Raw genomic sequence first — 20774 nt, 5'->3', positions numbered from 1 at the left:
CGGCATATGGGATCCTCCCAGACCGGGGCACGAACCCATATCCCCTGCATCGGCAGGCGGACTCTCAACCACTTGCGCCACCAGGGAGGCCCGCTCTGTGTCTTTTATTTAGAATTATACCCTATTCCTCCGACCCCTCTCCCAGCCGAGCACCCCTCTACCACTAATATGCCTCACTCCTGTATATAACTACATGAGAGAGACTTGAATAAGTACAGAGATGGGAGAAAAGAGATAGGTAGGTAGATAGATAGATAGATAGATAGACAGATAGATGTCTATACAGAGATATTGCAAAAGGATATGAAATGTTCTAGATTGGGGAGAAAACAATGGAACTAAAGGCAAAGGCAAAGGGGGTGGGGGAGGGAAGGATTGGGAGTTTGGGGTTAGCAAATGCAAACTAGTATATATAGAATGGATAAACAACAAGGTCCTACTGTGTAGCACAGGGAACTATATTCACTATCCTATGATAAACCATCATGGAAAAGAATATGATAAAGAATATATATGTATAACTGAGTCACTGTGCTGTAGAGCAGAAATTAACACAACATTGTAAATCAACTATGCTTCAATAAAATTTTTAGAAAGGTAAATTTAAAAAGGCAAAGGCAGAACACTTTTTATTTTTTAATTTTTTTGGCTGCACCACACGGCATGCAGGATCTTAGTTCCCCAACCAGGGATCGAACCCAGGCCCTTGGCAGTGAGCGTGTGGAGTCCTAACCACCGGACCTCCAGGGAATTCCCAGGACACTTTTTATTTAGTACATTAAAAAACAAAAACCAAAGCAAGGCTCTGTCTTCTGGCTCAGTGTGTCTCTAATTTTTCTATGCATACGAACCACCTGGGGATATTGTTTAAATGTAGGTTTTGATTCAGTAGGTCTAGAGTGGTGCCTGAGATTCTGCATTTCTTTATTTTTCTTTTTTAAAAATATTTATTTATTTATTTATTTTCTGTTGCACTGCACGGCGTGTAAGATCTTAGTTCTCCAGCCAGGAATCAAACCTGCGGCCCCTGTGGGGGAAGCAGAGTCTCAACCACTGGACTGCCAGGGAGGTCCCTGCATTTCTTTTTTCTTTCTTTCTTTCTCTTTTTCTTTCTTTCTTCTCTTCGTTGCGGTGCGCGGGCTTCTCCTTGCCATGGCTTCTGTTGTTGCAGAGCACGGGCTCTGGGTACGCGGGCTTCATTAGTTGTGGCTTGCGGGCTCTAGAGCGCAGGCTCAGTAGTTGTGGCACATGGGCTTAGTTGCTCTGTGGCATGTGGGATCTTCCCGGACCAGGGCTCAAACCCGTGTGCCCTGCATTAGCAGGCGGATTCTTAACCACTGCGCCACCAGGGAAGTCCTGAAGTCTCTACATTTCTAACAAGCTCCCAAGTGATGGAGCTTGTCCCAGGGTCACACTTGCAGAAGATGTTAGCCTACACTTGAACTTCCCATTGGGAAAATATATAACTAGAAGGGTAGGTCGGAACTTGTTTCTGTGGATGGTTTGTGACCAGCTCAAATCCTTAAATCCTCCCTGTGTGTAGCAGGAATATCTGGTTCATTTGTGCCAAAATCTTTAGAATTGCTCAGCTCAGCTTCCGTGTTTGAAAACTTCCTGGCCTGTGACATGACCACCCAGCCTCCTGGTCTGTGGAAGGAGAAGGGATATTTACATATGTCTCGGTATCATATCTGAAGCAGTGGCTCTCAACCCACTGTGCACAGCAGAATCAACTGGGATGCTGATTAAAAATGCAGATCTGCTGGCCTCATCCCCCCGACTGATCCAAATCTAGGGAGAGGTAAGGCCCAAGAATACCCATTTTTAAAAAGCCCTCCCCAACACTTTGCTACTCAGCTTGTAGGGACCTTCACTTCGGAATGGTGGCCTCAGGAATAAAGTCCCGAATGTGGAAGACAGAAGATTGATACTGAGTTCAGCTTCTCCTACTTCCTTCTCACTGGAACTTGAGGCTTCCCGTTGAGTTCTGTGCTTCGTCTTTAGAAAAGGGCCCCTGTCAGTGTCTTCTGACTGTTCCCAATAGGTGCAAGGGGAGGATGCTGAGTGGAGTGGGCAGACTCACCGGAAGTCTACTGGGGATAAATCAACTAACCCATATCCACGCTTTACCAAATCCAGTTTGAATAGTAAATAAGGGGGACTTTCCTGGTGGCGCAGCGGTTAAGAATCCGCCTGCCAATGCAGGGGACTCGGGTTCGAGCCCTGGCCCGGGAAGATCCCACATGCTGCGGAGCAACTAAGCCCATGAGTCACAACTACTGAGCCTGCGCTCTAGAGCCCGTGAGACACAACTACTGAAGCCCGTGCGCCTAGAGCCCGTGCTCTGCAACAACAGAAGCCCCCACAATGAGAAGCCCATGCACCGCAAAGAAGAGTAGACCCCACTCACTGCAACTAGAGAAAAGCCCGCGTGCAGCGATGAAGACCCAATGCAGCCAAAAGTAAATAAATAAATAAATAAATAAATAAATAAATAAATAAATTTTAAAAAATAGTGAATAAGGTTTCTCAGGAAGAGAAAGTCATGTTTCACAGCTCTGGAATCTATTTTTTCAGGCATCTTAGGAGGAATCAGATGATCCTGGCTAACACCTTATTCCAGTGTGTTTGTTACCACCCTGAAGAGTTCCAGATCATCACCAGCGGGACAGACAGAAAGGTAAGAGTCAAGATCTTTCTGGTACAAGAGAAGAGCAGTGAAGCCTTGTGGCTGAGGGTACTGGCTCTGGAGTCAGGCCATGCCAGTTCAAACCATGGGTTTGCTGGTGATCTGCCGTGTCAGTTTGGAAATGCTACCTAACGTTTTGGGGTGCCTTTGCTTCCTCGTCTGCAAAATGGAAATGATGACGCCACTGACCTCATGCAGTTGCTGTGGGGCTTAAAGTCATGATTGAATATGATGCTAAAAGCAGGGAGCCTGGCACATAGCTGGCACTCAGTAAGTACTGGTTTTGATTATGAGGACATTTCTAAGGCTGGAAGTGTTGTGCCCAAAGGAGCTGTCACTTTGATTAAATTTAAATTGAATGACAATAGAGCTCATCTCTCACCACCCTACTTCATCAATATATTAAAAATCGCTTTAGCTAGGGCGTCAATGTCCTTCAGTGAAAATTGGCCATTATTTGGGGGGGGGGAACATTTCCCCCTTGGAGCAAGCAAGAGGCTTCAGGAGAGAGACATACGGAAGGGCAAGGAAGCTGGGGTGTCTTCCACCCTGCCAGCCACATCGGATCAGCCAGATCTTGGCCTGATGACCAGCACATCCAATTACTGGGTTTGAATACCCCTAATGTAGACTTTGAGATGACTTTGAGATAATTGAAGAAGAGTTTGCATTATTTATTGTTTTGCCAGATACAGGCTAAGTTAGTGGAGTTAAAAGTATTGAGGGAAAAATACAAAAGGTATCTTCCCTCCCCACCTCCACCCCCCAGATTAGAATCTAGGAGTGGGGCTTTTTCCTGTTTAAGCTTCCCAGGTGATTGGGAACGACTGCCTGAGACACTTTGTCATAAAAACCCAAGGAATGCTGCCTGGTCCAACCGGGATCTGCCCGACACAGACAGAATGTTCTGGGAGGGCGTGAAGAACTGCCTCTGTGTTCCAGTCTCTGTAGGTTGTTAGGTTTCTTTGTGTCTCATCCGCCCAAACTGGCCTATGCCTGCCCATCCCCCAACCTGTGCTTGACTTGTGGTCTAAGTGGGCTTCCTCTTGGCACTGGGGTGGGATGGATATTAGGGTGTTAATCACCACGTCACTATAAATGCTTTGATGGATGGTTCATATTGTTTCTAAATTAGTGTGATATCTGCCGTATTCTAGGTTTCAGCTTTTGAGGCTTGAAACAGTCTATTTCCCTCTTATTTGAATTTTGACCAGAATATTCCAACCATAAATCATAAATCTGTCAAACTACTCTAAGTGCTGGGGACATGGCAGTGTCCCTGCTGTCATGGAGCTTACCTACCTTCTGTATTAATTTTGGGTAGGAGGAGATGGAATTGGATAGTACACATGTAAATGAGTCCATGAAAGAGCAGTGAGTAATAAGTGAACAAGATGATACGAGATGGTGAAGGAACTAAAAAATATATAGAACAGGCTATAGGATAGTGGCTGGGAGAAGGAAGCTGTCTTAGCAAGGATGGTCAGCGAGGCCTCCTTGAGGAGGTGGCACTTGAGCTGAGGGCTGAGGGCCAGGAGGACCTAGCCATGCTTTGATCTCAGGGAAGACCATTTCTGGCAGAGGTCACTTGGGAAAGCCCAGGGGAGGCTCACTTTGACTTCCCTGGTCAAGGAAGCCGGTAGTCAAGCACCAATGACTTACATCGATGTGATTCCTGAGAAACTAGGATTTTGGCATGCTTTCATACTCCTTTATGTTTTTACTATGAAATCAGAACTTTATTGTTAAAGTGACCGAGCATCGATAGAAATTATAAAGCAAAATAAATGAATAAAAAGAAAAGAAAAATTTTAAATAGCATACGCCATTTCTAGCTAAATTCAGGGGAATACAGATTCCTGGCATAATGACAGGAACACAGCAAGTTGCCATCAACATGAAACAGAGAGAAAGTTCTGGGTGAAATACCCAAGTTCCCACTCCCGATTCCTGGTCAAGGGCTCTATGTTTATAAAGAAATTTTTTCTTTTTTTTTTTTCTTTTTTTGCGGTACGCGGGCCTCTCACTGTTGTGGCCTCTCCCATTGCGGAGCACAGGCTCCGGACGTGCAGGCTCAGCGGCCATGGCTCACGGGCCCAGCTGCTCCGCGGCATGTGGGATCTTCCCAGACCAGGGAATGAACCCGTGTCCCCTGCATCGGCAGGCGGACTCTCAACCACTGCGCCACCAGGGAAGCCCTAGAAATAAATTTCATTTGTGAATTGGTTGTACATTTACAAAGTTCAAAGTTCAAAAAGTATAAAAGCAGTATATTCAGAGAAAAATCTTCCTTCCTTGAGCCCCTGTCTCCTTTCCACCCCTAACCTAGTTCCTTGGCCCAGGAGGGGGCGGGGGGGCTGTGAGGATGGGGGTGGAATATGATCAGTCTCTGTTTAAACCCAGCCCTTCGGAATGTTCTGTTGCTTTGAGGCAGAAGAGAAGGTTTGGAATAAGGGTGGGGTGAGGAAGAGGGAGGGCCAGCCACGGTGAGAACTCACTTTGTAAGGCCCAGTCTCCAGAACTTTCCAGAACTCATTCCCCAAGCTGGAGGCAGGAAATGCTTTCCCCTCCCGCCAGGCCTAAAGAAAGCTTCACTTTCCTCCTCTTAAGAGCAGAATTGGGAAAGTGGATGCCGTGGCCGCTTTCTTCTCTCCTTTACAGCTTCCTTCAGGCTCAATCTGCTCCATCTGACCAAAAGTACTCTCTGTCTCAATCCAGTTTACCAGCATATCAACACCTCTTTAAATTGAATGCAAATTTAAAAGCCACTACTAAAAATATTAAAATGATTTCTCCACCCCCTGCTTTAGCCTATTTATAATTTCAGCTGGTATATCATCCCAGGGTGTATTTTTGCTGTCTGCTATATAAAGTAGAACCTTCTTTTGTTAGCATGCGTGTGGATGATTTCACTGAGCTGAACCCTGCCTCATGCTTCTTTCTTGAATTCCAGATTGCTTACTGGGAAGTGTTTGATGGGTCAGTAATCAGAGAGTTGGATGGTTCCTTGTCTGGGGCTGTCAATGGCATGGATATCACCGTGGAAGGAGTGCACTTTGTCACAGGTTAGTCCTGGGATAAGAGAAGAAAGCCAAGCCCAGCTTATTTAAATGGGAATGTGGAACTCCCAGGTGGGAGGCAACTGGAAGTGACCACAAAAGGGTCTAAAGGGCAACGTGGTTAGATTCAGGCCTGAACACTGCAGCCGGTGTGGCTGGGAAAGAAAAATCCAGAAGTCATATTTCAGTGAGAGGAAACATTTGCTCACGAGCCTTAGGGGCACAAATATAAACCTAAGCTTCCACTGCGTGCTTTTTTTGTGGTGGGCAGCGATGAAAGAAATGGGCCTTTACACAACATTGTAAACCAGTTATACTTCAATTTAAACAAATTAATTAATTAAAAAAAAAGAAAGAAAGAAATGGGCCTTTACATGGGCTGGGCTGTCCAGTCTGCCTTGCTCTGCTATTTCCTACTGAAGTCTTAAATGCCAGGCTTATCAGTCAGCATTTCCAGGGGGCATTCGCCACACAATGTGCCCATTGCAACAGCATCAGTCTCATTTCTTGCAGCCTCTTTGATTCTTCTGGACAGTAACCAGTTAATGTTCCAAATTAATAAGAGTTTCACAAACACATTTACGTGAAGCATGTTATAAAATTAGACACAGTATGATTCCAATCACATATTCAGATGTATATCTGTGTAACTTACAGAGAAAAGACCAGAGGGAACTAAACCAAGATGTTACTAGTGGTTCTCTCTGGATGGTGGGATCAAGGGTGATGTCACCTCTTTACATTTCCCCCCCCAAATTAACTACACCAGATCTAGATTTTTATAATCAAGGAAAAGAGTGTTTATAAAGATAAGTCTTTCTTCCTTTAAATCAGCACATGGGGAATGTATTGAAAATGATCCAGTAATTTAAAATCAGGACTGTTTCTCTCTGTTCTGTTGCAGCAGTGCCATGTAACTGCTTTGTCATTTTCAGGTGGAAATGACCGTCTTGTCAAAGTTTGGGATTACAATGAGGGTGAAGTGACTCATGTTGGGGTGGGACACAGTGGCAACATCACCCGCATCCGGATAAGTCCAGGAAATCAGTACATCGTTAGCGTGAGTGCCGATGGGGCCATTTTGAGATGGAAGTACCCATTTCCCTCATGAAGCATTGGAGACCTCCTGGATTCACAGCATTGAATACCATCCTGTTGGAGGCTGAGCTTAGATAACTCCACGACTAGTCTTTCTTTCTCACATCTGTGTTTCTGTGCTTTGGTCAAAATATTTTATCTACAAGTTTCTCCTTTCCTTTATAGAATGCATTTTACATTCTCGAATTGTATATTAAAACTGAGATGTGTTCAAGAATAATTCATCCAGACTGTAAAGTTTTTTTTATTATGAATAAGTTCCCAGTTGTTGGTTTCCTGTCATAATCTCCCTTCTATGACTCTGCAAAACCCACAGTCCTTCCTCATAATTTGTCCACAGACAACCATTGCTGTTAGTCTCTAAAAATAAGGAAGGTGAATTTACCTTCTTAATCAGCATTTCATTGGTCAAGCTGCCTGGGGCAAGACGTGGGTTTGGATTCAGATCTTGGGTAGGGTTTTTGTTTTGTTTGAACTCTCTGATACTCCGTTTAGTAAAGCAAGAATACCTGCTCAAAAAGTGATTGTGAGAATTAAGTGAAATAATGTATTAAAGCATCGGCAGAGTTCATGACACAGAGTAGAAACTTCAATATGAGTTATGGTGCTTTCTCAAAGAAAATGTGTGTCGGGGATCTTGGGGGTAATTATCAAAGGTGAAATTTCATAGATGCTTTTCTGGAGTTAACCATAAAATCTTTCTCCTCTGCTTACCATTAGAAGGGCGATGGAATGGACCTTGTGTATTGACCGTCCAACCAGGGACGGTGTCCTTTTCCAGGGAGGGTAAATAACGGCATTTCCCAGAAACACTTCAAGTCTCTAATTCACAGGACAGTCTTTTTTATTCTGCGCATATTCTTTATCCTTTACCTAATGCTTTTTTTTTTCTGCATCAGGTAACCTGCTGCTGCCCTATTTGACATATCAAGGTGGATATTTAATAAATGATGACCACTTATTCATCAAATAATAAGTAACATTTTAGGGCATTCATGTGATAATGCCTCCTGCTAATCTCTTGTTGAGCTAGAAATTGATGAGAAATTCACTTTGCGAGACTTTGCCGGATTAATTATAAACGTGACAATTACAGGATAAAGTGAGGGAAGTCCCCAGGGAATCAAGGGCAAGGCAATGCCAAGTCAATTCTTATTGGGCAACAATTCAGCTGGGATTTTGCGTTAAGGAGTGAACGTGAGACCTCCTAGGGGGCGCGCCCGGGAGCTGGAAAACTTCCTGGTGAACAAATACTGAGGCTGGAACGATCTAAGCTGCGGGGTTGGCAGTCCACAGACCCTCCTCGAGTTCCGGCTTCTCTGCTTACGGGTCGTGTGGCCTCAGCCCATTGCGTTAACCTCTCTGAGCCCGTTTCTCCACCAAATAAACCGAGGACGGTCAAGTCTCGCTTGCAAGTTTTGATAAACTCTGTAACCTAGTCTGTAATTTAAACAAGCAAACCACAACCATCCCGGGTGTTTCTACACGCTCCTCCCAGTTCGGGTCCCAGGATGGCGGGTCCCACAAAGGCTCTGCCTCCCCTGCGGGGCAGACGGGCTGGAAGGAGGTGGCGCCACCTGTCCGCACACACCTGAGCCTGCGGCGGAACCAGCTGTACCAAGGTACTCTCCACCCGTTCACCGCCCCCAGGGCGCGTCTCTGGCTACGCAGGAGGCTGCCCTCTGGGGAATCTTCCTTTCCCTTCTCTTCACCTTCGCCTGGAGGTAATTACAAGAAACTTAGCAACAGCCACTAGGGCGTTCACATTTATCATTCCTCTATTATTTTCACAGCTTGAAGGCTGGGAGGGGACTAGGAGCAGAGGTTAAATTCAGGTCGATAGGTTTAGGAGGGGTTAGGAAGGGGGCGGGAACCTGAACTCTGTGCTCCAGTGCTTTTATTCGTGGTCCGAGCGGCGGGGGCGGGACCAGACAGGGGTGGGGGCGGCAGGGCGCTGCCCGGGGCGGGCCCTAAGGCCTGATTCCCGCGCGGGGCGGGGCGGCCCCGCCCTTGGCTCCGCCTCCGCCCGGTCCCCGCACACCTGGCCCGCAGGTAGCCGGCGCCCGGGCGCCTTTCCGAGCCTGGAAGGGCCTGTTGGCTGCTCGTCTGTCCGGCGCCCGGAGGCTGGGGGCTCCGCTCCGGGAGGGGCGCCGGCGGGAGCCATGGACCCGGGCGCGGGGGCCGCGACCGGAGAGGGGCCGCCCGCGCCCCGGCCCCGCCGCCGCCGCTCCCTGCGCCGCCTGTTTGGCCGCTTCCTGCTGGCGCTGGGCAGCCGCTCCCGCCCCGGGGACTCGCCGTCCCGGCCCCAGCCCCAGCCGGGACACGGCGATGGCGACGGGGAGGGAGGCTTTGCTGGCCCCCCGGGCCCGGATCCAGCTGCGCCCGGAAGCCCCGGGGAGGAACGCCCGCCCCGACTCCAGCCCCAGCTCCCCGCCGGCGACGGGGCGCGGATCCCGGGAGCTCAGGGCTTGAAGAACCACGGCAACACCTGTTTCATGAACGCCGTGGTGCAGTGTCTCAGCAACACCGACCTGCTGGCCGAGTTCCTGGCGCTGGGGCGCTACCGGGCGGCGCCGGGCCGCGCCGAGGTCACCGAGCAGCTGGCGGCGCTGGTGCGCGCGCTTTGGACGCGCGAATACACGCCCCAACTTTCCGCCGCGTTCAAGGTAGGCAGCGCCGGGCTGCCTCCAGCCTTGGCCGCTCGGCGGCAGCCACGTTCCGGTCTTTAGGGTTTCCCTTCTGGACCGTTGGGTGCTCCACCAGGAAAGGGGTTTCTTGGGGACTTCTCTAGATGGCATTTGCCAGTTAAGCCTCGGATTATCGCTTCTTTTTAAAATTAAATTTATTTTTACATTTTTATTTATTTTTGTCTGCGTTGGGTCTTCGTTAAGGTGCGCGGGCTTCTCATTGCGGTGGTGGCTTCTCTTGTTGCTGAGCACGGGCTCTAGGCGTGCGGGCTTCAGCTGTTGTGGCACGTGGGCTCTAGGGCACAGGCTCAGTAGTTGTGGTGCACGGGCTTAGCTGCTCCTCAGCATGTGGGATCTTCCTCGACCTGGGCTCTGGCCCGCGTCCCCTGCATTGGCAAGCGGATTCTTAACCACTGCGCCACCAGGGAAGCCCATCGCCTTTGTTTTGAGTTGGTTAGTGTGTCAGCGCTTGAGGCGGGTGAGTGCAGGGAGCTGGTAGATTTGAGCGTATTCAGCATTTCTGCGCTCAGCAAACATTAGTTGAAGTATCGGAGGACTGTTCTAACGCCAGGGATAGAGAGTTTCCACTCTAATTTCCAGTGCGGTGCGGGGAGTCGGACTTCGAAGGCCAAGGTCTAGGAGGAAGGAGGTGAATGATGAGAAGGACGCAGCCAGGCCAAGATCTAGGAGTAATCCCCACAGGGGGAGGGAACAGCACGTGCAAAGACCAGAGGCCTGAAGGAGCTGAGAACTGGAGGCATGAAAAAAACTCGGGTGGCTCTTGTCCAGGAGAGTAGAGTGGGGAGGAGATGAGGTTGGCCAGATCATGTAAGGTTTTGGAGGCAACGGTAAGGAGTTTGGCTTTTATTCTAAGCCCATCGAAAGCTGAGAACCTGTGTGCCGGCTACTGCGCTGAGGGCCTGGGAGAGGCAGTGGGTGTGCTATATTGGAGGTGGCATCCTTTTGCTTAGTGTGAATGAAATCCCCTAGGATGCGTTAGCGTGGGTTTGTATCCTTTGTTCCTGGGGTCACGGTCTACTTACCGGGTATGCTGCAGGGTCATGAGGCTTTGGAAGTTATGTGTATCACTTCACCCAGGATTAAAGCCGGGCATTTGTTTGGGGTCCCAGTTGGATTAAAGAGTGCTGATAATTGACGCGCATGGCTGGCTTCCTGCTAAAAAACCACAGTTCTGGGCAGAGAGCTGAAGCTCCCCAAAGACTAGGGATTGTTGTTCTTGGGGGAGAGGGAACTTGTCAGTGTTCATTCCACAAGCATCACCGCTCTTGAGTTTCAGCCTGAGAAAGCAATCCTTGCCATGTGACCCACGAGGATGCCAACCCCCGCCATCCTCTCTCCTGCTTCCACTAGTGAAGCACTGTTCTGCAGGCGTCAGTGGGTCAAATGGGTGTCAGTAATATCTCCTTTTGGCATCATTTGCTTTTTAAATGTGAGAGGCAGTATCCTTTAGTGGTTCAGAGCAAGGTCTTGGTTACCTTGAGCAAGTTACTAAAATCTCAACTGTGCCTCAACTTTCCTTATCTGTAAAATGGGACTCTAGTGGTACCTACCTTCTTATAGGTTGTTGTGAGGGTAAAATGAGCTAATTACATAACTCCTCACCTGCAGAGACCTGGAGGGAGGGAGGTAATCCTGTGTACCTTTTCTACTGCTCCATGCATTCTCATCCAGTTACTGCAGCAATGGGAGAGACAGGAGTAGCTTGAAAAGTCTTCCAAATTAGTAATCACCCTCCATGACTCACCGGCGTTTCCTGTCTCTCTTGCCTGCTCTCAAATCCCTAGAGCCAAGAAGCTCCCTGTGAGCCTCGGGGAGCTGAAGGATAATCAAACTGTTAATATGTTAGTAAGGGTGTTATAAGCCAGGGGTTCCTGGAACTTTCCTGGTAGGCAGCCTTGGAGAGAGTGGGGAAGGATTTTTAAAAATCTGTGCTTTTAAACCTTGGGGATTGAAATCTAGGTGAGCTCCTCTTATTTTACAGATGAGGAAACATTTATTCATTCAACAAATATTGAGTGTCTAGATACTATACAGGGAGCCTGGAACACATGTGGGGTGATGAGTGCAAAACCTGATCCTGGGGCTCCTCTCCTGGAGTTTACGGTCCAGTGGGAGAGATGGATGTGAGTGAAGTCATACCACGGACCCACGATTAGAACTGGTGATAAGTGAGTTACTCCAGCCCAGCCACGCAAAAAGGATGGGTCTGTGGTGTTCCCCCTCCCTGGGCCCTGAGTCACCCGGCGTCCCAGTGGTAGTAGGACTTAAGAGCAAAGGAATAAATACATTTAAAAAATCCTGTCCATGGTATTATTCATAATACTTTGATTTCTAATGATGTAATTCAATGTATATACCTATAAAAAATTGGAAAATGTTAAAATGTAAAAAAAGAAAGATCTGGAACTCCACCCTCTGGAGATAACCATCATTACTGTGTTGATGTGCTTCAAATTGTGTACAAACAATTGGCAATTTTAGTTTTGTATCTTGCTGTTTTCAGTTAAGTATTATCATAGGACTTTCTCCTGGTCATTAAAATGTTTTATAAAACTTAATTTTTAATGATTGTGGAATATTTCATTAAATGAACCAATCCCTAGGGAGATGTTTATGCACTGTACAATTTTCCAGCTATCATGCTACATTGAAAATTCTTGTATTTAAATCATTGTCCTCAGCTCTGATCATTTCCATAAGCTTAATTCCTTGAAGTGAAACGACATGGTCAAAGCAAAGATGACTGTTTTGTTCTTTTTATGTTTTCTTGCTTTTTAAATCAACTTTTTTGAGGTATAAATTATGTACAGTGAAAGGCACCCATTTTTAAAAATTGAGTTATATGTGAGATATAACACTGTGCAGGGTATATAATACATTGGTTTGATACATTTGTATTGCAGTATGATTGCCAATAGTAGCATTGGTTAACACCCCTATCTCGTCATGTAATTATTATTTCTTTTAGCTCTGGGAAAAATTAATATCTAGTGTCTTAGCAAGTTTATCGTTTATAGTACAGTTTTGTTGTCTATAATCACTGTACAGGTACACTTCATTTCATTGTACTTTGCAGATATTGTGTTCTTGACAAATTGAAGGTTTGTGACAACCCTGCATTGGTCAAGTCTATCAGTGCCCTTTTTCCAAGAGCATTTGCTCACTTTGTGTCTCTGTCACATTTTGGTAATTCTCACAGTATCTACAACTTTTTCATTGTTATTATATTTGTTATGGTGATCTGTGCTCAGTGATCTTTGATGTTACTATTATAATTGTTTTGGGCTGCCGTGAGCTACGCCCATATAAGATAGTGAACTTAATAAATGTGTGTGTTCTGACTGCTCCACCAACAGGCTGTTCCCCCACCTCTCTCTCTGTCCTTGGGCCTCCCTCTTCCCTGAGACACACAATATTGAAATTAGGCCAATTAATAACCCCACAATGGCCTCTAAGTGTTCAAGTGAAAGAAGTCAATCCATGCGGCAAATGTCATCTGTGGTCTTACTTTTGGAAATTGCCGCAGTTACCCTGACCAGTCAGCAGCCACCAACATCAAGGCCAGACCCTCCACCAGCAACAGATTAGACTCGCTGAAGGCTCAGATGATGGTTAGCATTTTTTTTAGCAATAAATTGTTTTATTTATTTATTTACTTATTTATTTTTGCCTTTTTTTGAATTTTATTTTATAATAAATTGTTTTTTAATTAAGGTCTGTAGGTTTTTTTTTTAGACAAAGCTATTGTACATTATAATATCGTAGTGTTAAGAGACTACAGAATAGTGTGAATATAATTTTATATGCCCTGGGAAACCAAAAAATTCACGTGACTCGCTTTATTGAGATATTTGCTTTATTGTGATGGTCTGGAACTGAACCTACAATAACTCTGAGGTCTGCCTGTACCATGTATTAGTCTCCAGGACTTATTTATCTACTAGTTACAACTATGTACCCTTACACACCATCTGTCCCATTCCTCCACTCTCAGCCCCTGATAACCACTGTTTTATTTTCTGCTTTTCCAATTTTGATTTCTTTTTAGATTCCACATGTAAGAGGTATTATACACTATCTGTTCTTCTCTGACTTATTTCACTCAGCATAATGTCCTCATGGTCCATCCACATTGTTGCAAATGGCAGAATTTCTTTTCTCAGGGCTGAGTAAAAATTTTAAGTGTAGAATCTGATGAGTTTTGACATGTATGTACTTTTATAATCACATCCCAATTTTAAGTATTTATTGTTTTTTAGTTTTTAGTTCAATTTTGTTGGGCTTGATTATTTTTAGTACCCACACTGACAGATTTCTTTCCAAATAATTATATCAAGTTGTAGATACACCAGCAATGCATATTTTCCTAAGTATTGGTTATTCTCTCTTATTAATTTATTGAACAAAAAGAAATAGCATCTTGTTTTTACATTTGTTTTTTTGATTAGGAGTGAGGTGTTGGATTTTTCTATGCTTTTTTTTTACTAGTTGTAAGACTGCTCTTGGAATTGTCTGTTCATGTGGTTTGTCTATCCATTCTGCCTTGGTCTTAATGTTCTTTTTTCTTGTTTCTGTAAGTTCCTTAACTCTAGTCATATTTGCTGCAGATATTTTCTCCCAACTCTCTCCTTCTCCCTATGGAAAGTTTTAGATTTATTTATCTCATACCTTTTGATAAACAGTCTATGTTATGTACTTCTAGTTTTTCTATGGCTATATTAAGAATTTCAGCCATCTGGAATTTATCATAGCTCATGTGCTTGAGGATCAATTTTAGACTAACAATTTTAGACATACAGTATGCCTCAAGTGATACGGTGGAGGCATTGCTTTTTAAAAACAAGGATACCTTCATCACTTGTATGTTTTGGAAGTTCTGGACAAAACCAGTAAGACATGAAGTGGAAATGGAAAAAAAATATGTTGAACAGAAGGAAAATTACTAAATCATTGTAGAAATCCTTATTTTAGCATGATTGCTGTCACTAATGGGTTCAGGTACAACATAGACAGTCAAAAGCAAGACCCATTTAGAAACATATAAAAATGAGATTTCATACCTAAAAACAACCCAATGTATGAAATAAGTAGGAATACTTCTTAAAACAAATATGTTATAAATTATCAGTGGTGAGAGGAAGAAATACACACACACACACACACACACACACACACACACACGGATAGAGCTATGCCATATTGCAGGGTAGAAATACCAAATATTGCCATTCATCTCTCCCAAGTTAAATCCCAGGGATTTAGCTTTAATGCAGTTCTAGTTACATTTCAGTAGACTTTCTATGGGAATGTTTTCTGTAGAATCAATAGGTAAAGTTATCTTAAAAAACTCTGTAAAATACCTGACAGATACTGTTATAATTGGGAAAAGACCAATAAAGAATAGTGTTCACTGTTAAAAAAATTTGCAATGTACAAGTTAAAATGAAAAAGAAAATTACCTGTGGTCCCATCTTTCTATAACCATTTGCTAATATTTTGCCATATATTTTCTGGTCTTTTACCTTTCTATCTATAAATATATTTTTAAAATCTCAAATATATATTTTTGCTGTTTTTTTTTAACGACAGAATTATTTATCTTCTTTTCCCATTAGTATTTCCTCAAGCATAATTTTTAAGGCCATCTGATATAAGTGTGCAGTAAGTTCTCCCAAGATAACTTTGAGATATCTTTGCTTGGATCTCTCATTTCCTTAGGCTAAACCCCTTAAAGTGGAATCACTATGTTTATAAAGAGGGACATTATTAAGGCCTTATCTTGTCTGTCTTCTTGAAGTTGTCATATTCTTTCTGGAAAGGTTGTGTGGCTTTATGGCCAGACTAAGAGGACAAGAGTGTCAGTTTAAAGGATTAGCCTGATTAGCAGGAGAGGAATGGTTCTCACATGGAAGGAAGAATAAGTAAAGGTATAGCCCATAGAAGTGGGAAAGTATGTTTGGGGCACCCGAGTGGCTCATTTACCTGGAGCTTTGAAACATGAGATGGAGTGGTGAGTGATGGATGGGGCCAGACTGGAGGAATCTGGATTATTAGGTGGTGAGTCAGCGAGCCGGGAAGGGTTTGGGTGGGGACACGACATTACCAGCTGGGCTGTGGGAAGAAGGGTCTGTCCTGTCCTGCAGGCAGTGGGTGGTCAGGGGGAGGTGCTGGGGGCCGGGCTCCCCTCGAGGTAGGCATTGCAGTCTGGATCAGTGGGAGTTAGGACTCAACAGTGGGAAAGGGGCTCTGGTGAAGGGGTGGGATGGAAACAGTTGGGAAGGCAGACTCAGAATGCTTGACTGATGTGGGTGTGAGACGGAAGCTGCAAGAAGACCCTGACACTAAGAGAAAGAGCTGATGTTAGAGATTTCAAGCTGGAGGGGCTGGCTGCCCCCCTGGGAGGGAATGTTGGGACTAAGGGTGTAGGTTTGAGGGAGGCTGGGAGGTAGGGTTGCCAGGGAAAATACATGATGCCCAGCTCCATTTGAATTTCAGATAAGCAATATAACTTGTTAGTAGAAATACATTCCCAATATTGCCTGGGACATACTTACACCACAAACATTACCATTATTTACTGCTTATTCAAGGTTCATTTTATTTGCTAATTGGGCAGCCCTGCTTGGGGGTCAAAGTGCAGAGAAACCTAGACCCTCCGGTGCACCCAAGCTAGTGTGTTTCAAATAAAGACTCAGAACCAGCGTTTCAGTTAATTAAATCTTGAATTTCGCTTCGGCTCATCCTAAAGTTTCCTTTAAGTCCCAAGGAAAGATGAAAAAAAGGAAAAGAATAAAAAGCCCAGGGCCTTTGATTAGATTGGCCTTGGTGAGATCTGCTGGGTTCACAGCTTTGCTCACACAGCTGCCTTGGGTGGGCATGAGCAGAGGACAGACCTACAGGGCACAAGGCCTGCCCTGTGCACTCAACACAGAAAAGGGGGTTTGCTTACATTCAGATGCTCGTGCTTGCACAAAAAAGACCCTGGAAGGATGCTACGTGAGAAAATGTTCAAAGTGTCCTCCCTCTGGGGAGGGGAGGGGCACCCAGTCCTGGGAAGACTTTTCGTTACTGTTCTTTTTATATTTTGAATTATTTTTTTTTAAAGTAGGTACATATATTACCCTTTGAAATAAACTTTTTGAAAGCTGGAACATGCATTTACCCAGAAAATGGCAAAGCTGTCACCTCGTCTAACAGGACAGCGTGAAGGGTGCAGGAATGTGAGTGCCACAAGGGCAGGGAATCATATCGCCATTCGGTGTTGTAGCCCCAGGCCCTAGACTAGTGCCTGGCCCCTAGTAGGCACTCAACAAATAAGTATTTATTAAAGGGATTAAGGACTGGCCCAAACATTTTGTGATCTAACCACAGAAGGAGATGTTTGTACTTCTCAAGTTTCATTCATTTTAGGAAGAGGCAGTGAAGGAACCACATGCGTGGTATTTAAGGAAGCCCACTTCACTGGGCCATGTGGTCATTCTCAAAAAGAGTTGACGCTGTGGGAATGAAGGAAACTGCCGTGGAGAGAGAAGGACAAGAAGCTGTCCACCTTTGGGGTGAACAGAGAGAGACAGCGTGGAAATAGACTGAGGGTGTGGGTGGGGGGCCAGGTGAGCATGCCCCCCAGCAATCCAAGGACCAGAGCTTCTGGGAGGAGAGATGGTCACCTCTATCAAAACATTCTACCATGTGGTCCAGCAATCCCACTCCTGGGTATATTTCTAGAAAAAAATGAAAACACTAGTTTGAAAAGATACATGCACCCCAATGTTCATAGCAGCACTATTTACATTAGCCAAGACATGGAAGCAAGCTAAGTGCCCATCAACGGACAATTGGGGACTTCCCTGGTGGCGCAGTGGTTAAGAATCTGCCTGCCAATGCAGGGGACACGGGTTCGAGCCCTGGTCAGGGAAGATCCCACATGCCGCGGATCAACTAAGCCCGTCTGCCACAACTACTGAGCCTGTGCTCTAGAGCCCGCGAACCACAACTACTGAGCCCACGTGCCGCAACTACTGAGACCACCTGCCACAACTACTGAAGCCCACATGCCTAGAGCCTGTGCTCCACAACAAGAGAAGCCACCACAATGAGAAGCCCACGCACCACAACGAAGAGTAGGCCCCGCTCGCCACAACTAGAGAAAGCCAGCATGCAGCAACAAAGACCCAACACAGCCAAAAATAAATAAAATTAAGTCTTAAAAAAAAATCTTATTAATCATTAAAAAAAAAACAATTGGATTAAGAAGATGTGGTATAAACATACAATGGAACATTTCTCAGCCATAAAAAAGAATGAAATACTGCCATTTGCAGCAACGTGGATGGACCTGGAGAATATTATGCTTAGTGAAGTAAGTCAAAGACAAATACTATATGATATCACTTACATGTGGAATCTAAAAAATAATACAAATGAATCTATATTCAAACAGAAACATATAGCACAGGGAACTCTACTCAAAAGAATCTAAACAAGAGTGGATATATGTATATGTATAACTGATTTACTTTGCCGTACAGCAGAAACTAACAACATTGTAAATCAACTATACTTCAATAAAAATAAAATAAAATAAAATAAAAAAGAAACAAAACAAAACGGAAACAGCCTCACAGACATAGAAAACAAACTTGTGGTTACCAAAGGGGAAAGGGACAAATTAGGGGTATGGGATTAACAGATACAAACTACCATACATAAAATAGATAAGCAACAAGGATTTACTGTATAGCACAGGGGATTATACCCATTATATTGTAACAACCTATAGTGGAATAGAATCTGCAAAAACACTGAATCACTATGCTGTACACCTGAGACTAACACAATATTGTAAATCAACTATACTTCAATTAAAAAAAAATATATATATACATATATTCAACAGACAACCCTGTGTGTTTTCAAAGGACAGGATATACAATGGTAGTCTTTCTGGAAAAAACGATGCCTCCTCCTATACAGAGAACCCTCACAGCATTTGGGGACACTGCCCCCCAAATGACAGGCTTTAGCAGGAAAGACCATTTCTTGCCCCACGTTGTTTCTGACTTGTCATCCTGATCAAGGCTGAAGCACGACCATGGGTAGGCTTGGTGCTTCCAGGCCCTTATTTGGATGTTTGAAGGGCCAAATTGCCCCTCAAAGCGCGGGCTTCTCACTGCGGTGGCTTCTTGTTGCGGAGCACGGGCTCTAGGCACGCGGGCTTCAGTAGTTGTGGCTCGCAGGCTCTAGAGCTCAGGCTCAGTAGTTGCAGCGCATGGGCTTAGTTGCTCCACGGCATGTGGGATCTTCCCTGACCAGGGCTCGAACCCGTGTCCCCTGCATTGGCAGGCGGATTCTTAACCACTGCGCCACCAGGGAAGTCCCCAATTGTCTGTTGATGGGCATTTAGTTTGCTTCCATGTCTTGGCTAATGTAAACATTCTTCTGTTCCTTTCAGAACGCGGTCTCCAAGTACGGCTCTCAGTTCCAAGGCAATTCCCAGCACGACGCCCTGGAGTTCCTGCTCTGGTTGCTGGATCGTGTGCACGAGGACTTGGAGGGCGCGGCCTGGGGGCTGGGGTCCGACAAGGTCAGTCGCCCTCAAACAACACGTTGTGTTTGATTTTCTTTTTTCCCCTTGCACATTTACTCAGCTCTTCAAAACTAAATCTTGAAATTCGGATCCGTAGATTTTTGTGTATTCTGGCTGCTGTTCACATGGTACCGTTCCCTGCTCCTTCCTCTTTGCCTCTTTTGTTTTAGACCAGACGTTTCCTCCCATTGCTGTTCCTCATCCTCTTTAATCCCAGTGATATGGTGAATAGGGTTTCTGTTTGGTTTAAAGTTTGAAAAAAAAAATCTCCTTTTTGTCAATATCCTATGCCTTAGTATGGTCATCTGAGGCCATGAGTGCCATTGCTTATTATTTTTAGATGCTTCCATTTTAACTCCACCCTTGCTTTTTTAGTTACTTATCCTACAGAGCAAGCGATTCCCAATCTTTTTTCTCAAGACACAGGATGGATGATCTTTACATGTGTGCACTCAGCAGTCTCAGATTTGGATGAAACCTCAAACTTTTGGGAGTAAGAAAGCCCTACGATCATTTGTAGTAGCCACCGCTAGTTGATAAATCAGCTGTGTTCTCTAGGGGCCTTGCTAAATAAAGATCAGTGATGGGTTCTACTCTAATCCTATCCTTTTCTCTCTCTCTTAAGAAAGTAAAAACGAGTGCAGTTATTATTCCATCAGTGAGCAAAGTTATTACAACAATATCCATGAATAATCTGCTATAATTTAAAAAATGTTTCACAAGCTTTGGTAATTAATCAGTCGCATATTACTTTTTATGTGTCTCAAAACTGATCCAGATGCAGCTACAAGAACTGCTTTACTTGTTTTTTGTTTGTTTTAATTCTGGACATTTTTTTCCCATCCCCCTCATGAATCAATTAAAAAGCCCTCTGGAAGTGTTTCAATCTTTCACCCGTTACCTTCCCATCCTTACATTATCTGCCCAGAGACCATTATTCTAGAGTAATAAAGATTGAATGGAAAAATGTGACACAAATGGACCTATCTACAAAACAGAAACAGACTCCCAGACATAGAGAACAGACTAGTGGTTGCCAAGGGGGAGGGGGTTGGGGGAGGGAAGTATTGGGAGTTTGGGATTAGCAGATGCAAACTAGTTTATACAGGATGGATAAACAACAAGGTCCTACTGTATAGCACAGGGAATTATATTCAATATCCTGAGAAAAATCATAATGGAAAGGAATATGAAAAAGAAGGGACATATATGTATAACTGAATCACTTTGCTGTGCAGCGGAAATTAACACATTGTAAATCAACTATATTCAATAAAATAAATTTTAAAAATATAAATAAATAAATAAATGGGGGAGATTGAATGGCAGTCACAGTTTGTAGGATGAATGAATCGAGATATGTAATGTGCAACGTGATGACTGTAGTTAATAATACCATATTGAGTGCTGGAAATTTGCTAAGAGAGTAGATTTCAGGTCCTCTCACCACACACACCAAAAGGTAACTACATGAGGAGATGGATATGTTGGTTGGCTTGACTGAAGTAATCATTTCACCATGTAGATGTGTATCAAATCGTCATGTTGCACTCCTTAAATACATACAATGTTTATTTAAAAATAAAATGGCTCAAGAAGCTGAGTCATGTTTTTTCTTAACTTGTCCACACAGC

The 20774-nt window shown here is 44.5% G+C and overlaps 2 protein-coding genes across 5 annotated transcripts in view; both read left to right on the top strand.

The window, feature by feature from the left end:
• The window catches only part of CFAP52 (cilia and flagella associated protein 52), a 38094-nt gene extending 31115 nt beyond the window's left edge, over positions 1-6979 (top strand). For all 3 annotated transcript variants that reach the window (XM_060081285.1, XM_060081284.1, XM_060081286.1), the window contains 3 exons: positions 2578-2680; positions 5643-5754; positions 6684-6979. In XM_060081285.1, the coding sequence (XP_059937268.1) occupies positions 2578-2680; positions 5643-5754; positions 6684-6859 (391 nt within the window). In that variant the 3' untranslated portion in view covers positions 6860-6979. The remainder of the gene's footprint in view (positions 1-2577; positions 2681-5642; positions 5755-6683) is intronic.
• A 2029-nt stretch (positions 6980-9008) lies between these two features.
• The window catches only part of USP43 (ubiquitin specific peptidase 43), a 54695-nt gene continuing 42929 nt past the window's right edge, over positions 9009-20774 (top strand). For both annotated transcript variants that reach the window (XM_060081519.1, XM_060081518.1), the window contains exons 1-2: positions 9009-9512; positions 19006-19137. In XM_060081519.1, coding sequence (XP_059937502.1) covers positions 9009-9512; positions 19006-19137 — 636 coding nt within the window. The remainder of the gene's footprint in view (positions 9513-19005; positions 19138-20774) is intronic.

The sequence above is a fragment of the Mesoplodon densirostris genome, chromosome 18 (genome assembly GCF_025265405.1).
Source record: "Mesoplodon densirostris isolate mMesDen1 chromosome 18, mMesDen1 primary haplotype, whole genome shotgun sequence".
NCBI classification, from domain to species: domain Eukaryota; kingdom Metazoa; phylum Chordata; class Mammalia; order Artiodactyla; family Ziphiidae; genus Mesoplodon; species Mesoplodon densirostris.
This window is presented reverse-complemented; position numbering and strand designations above follow the sequence as displayed.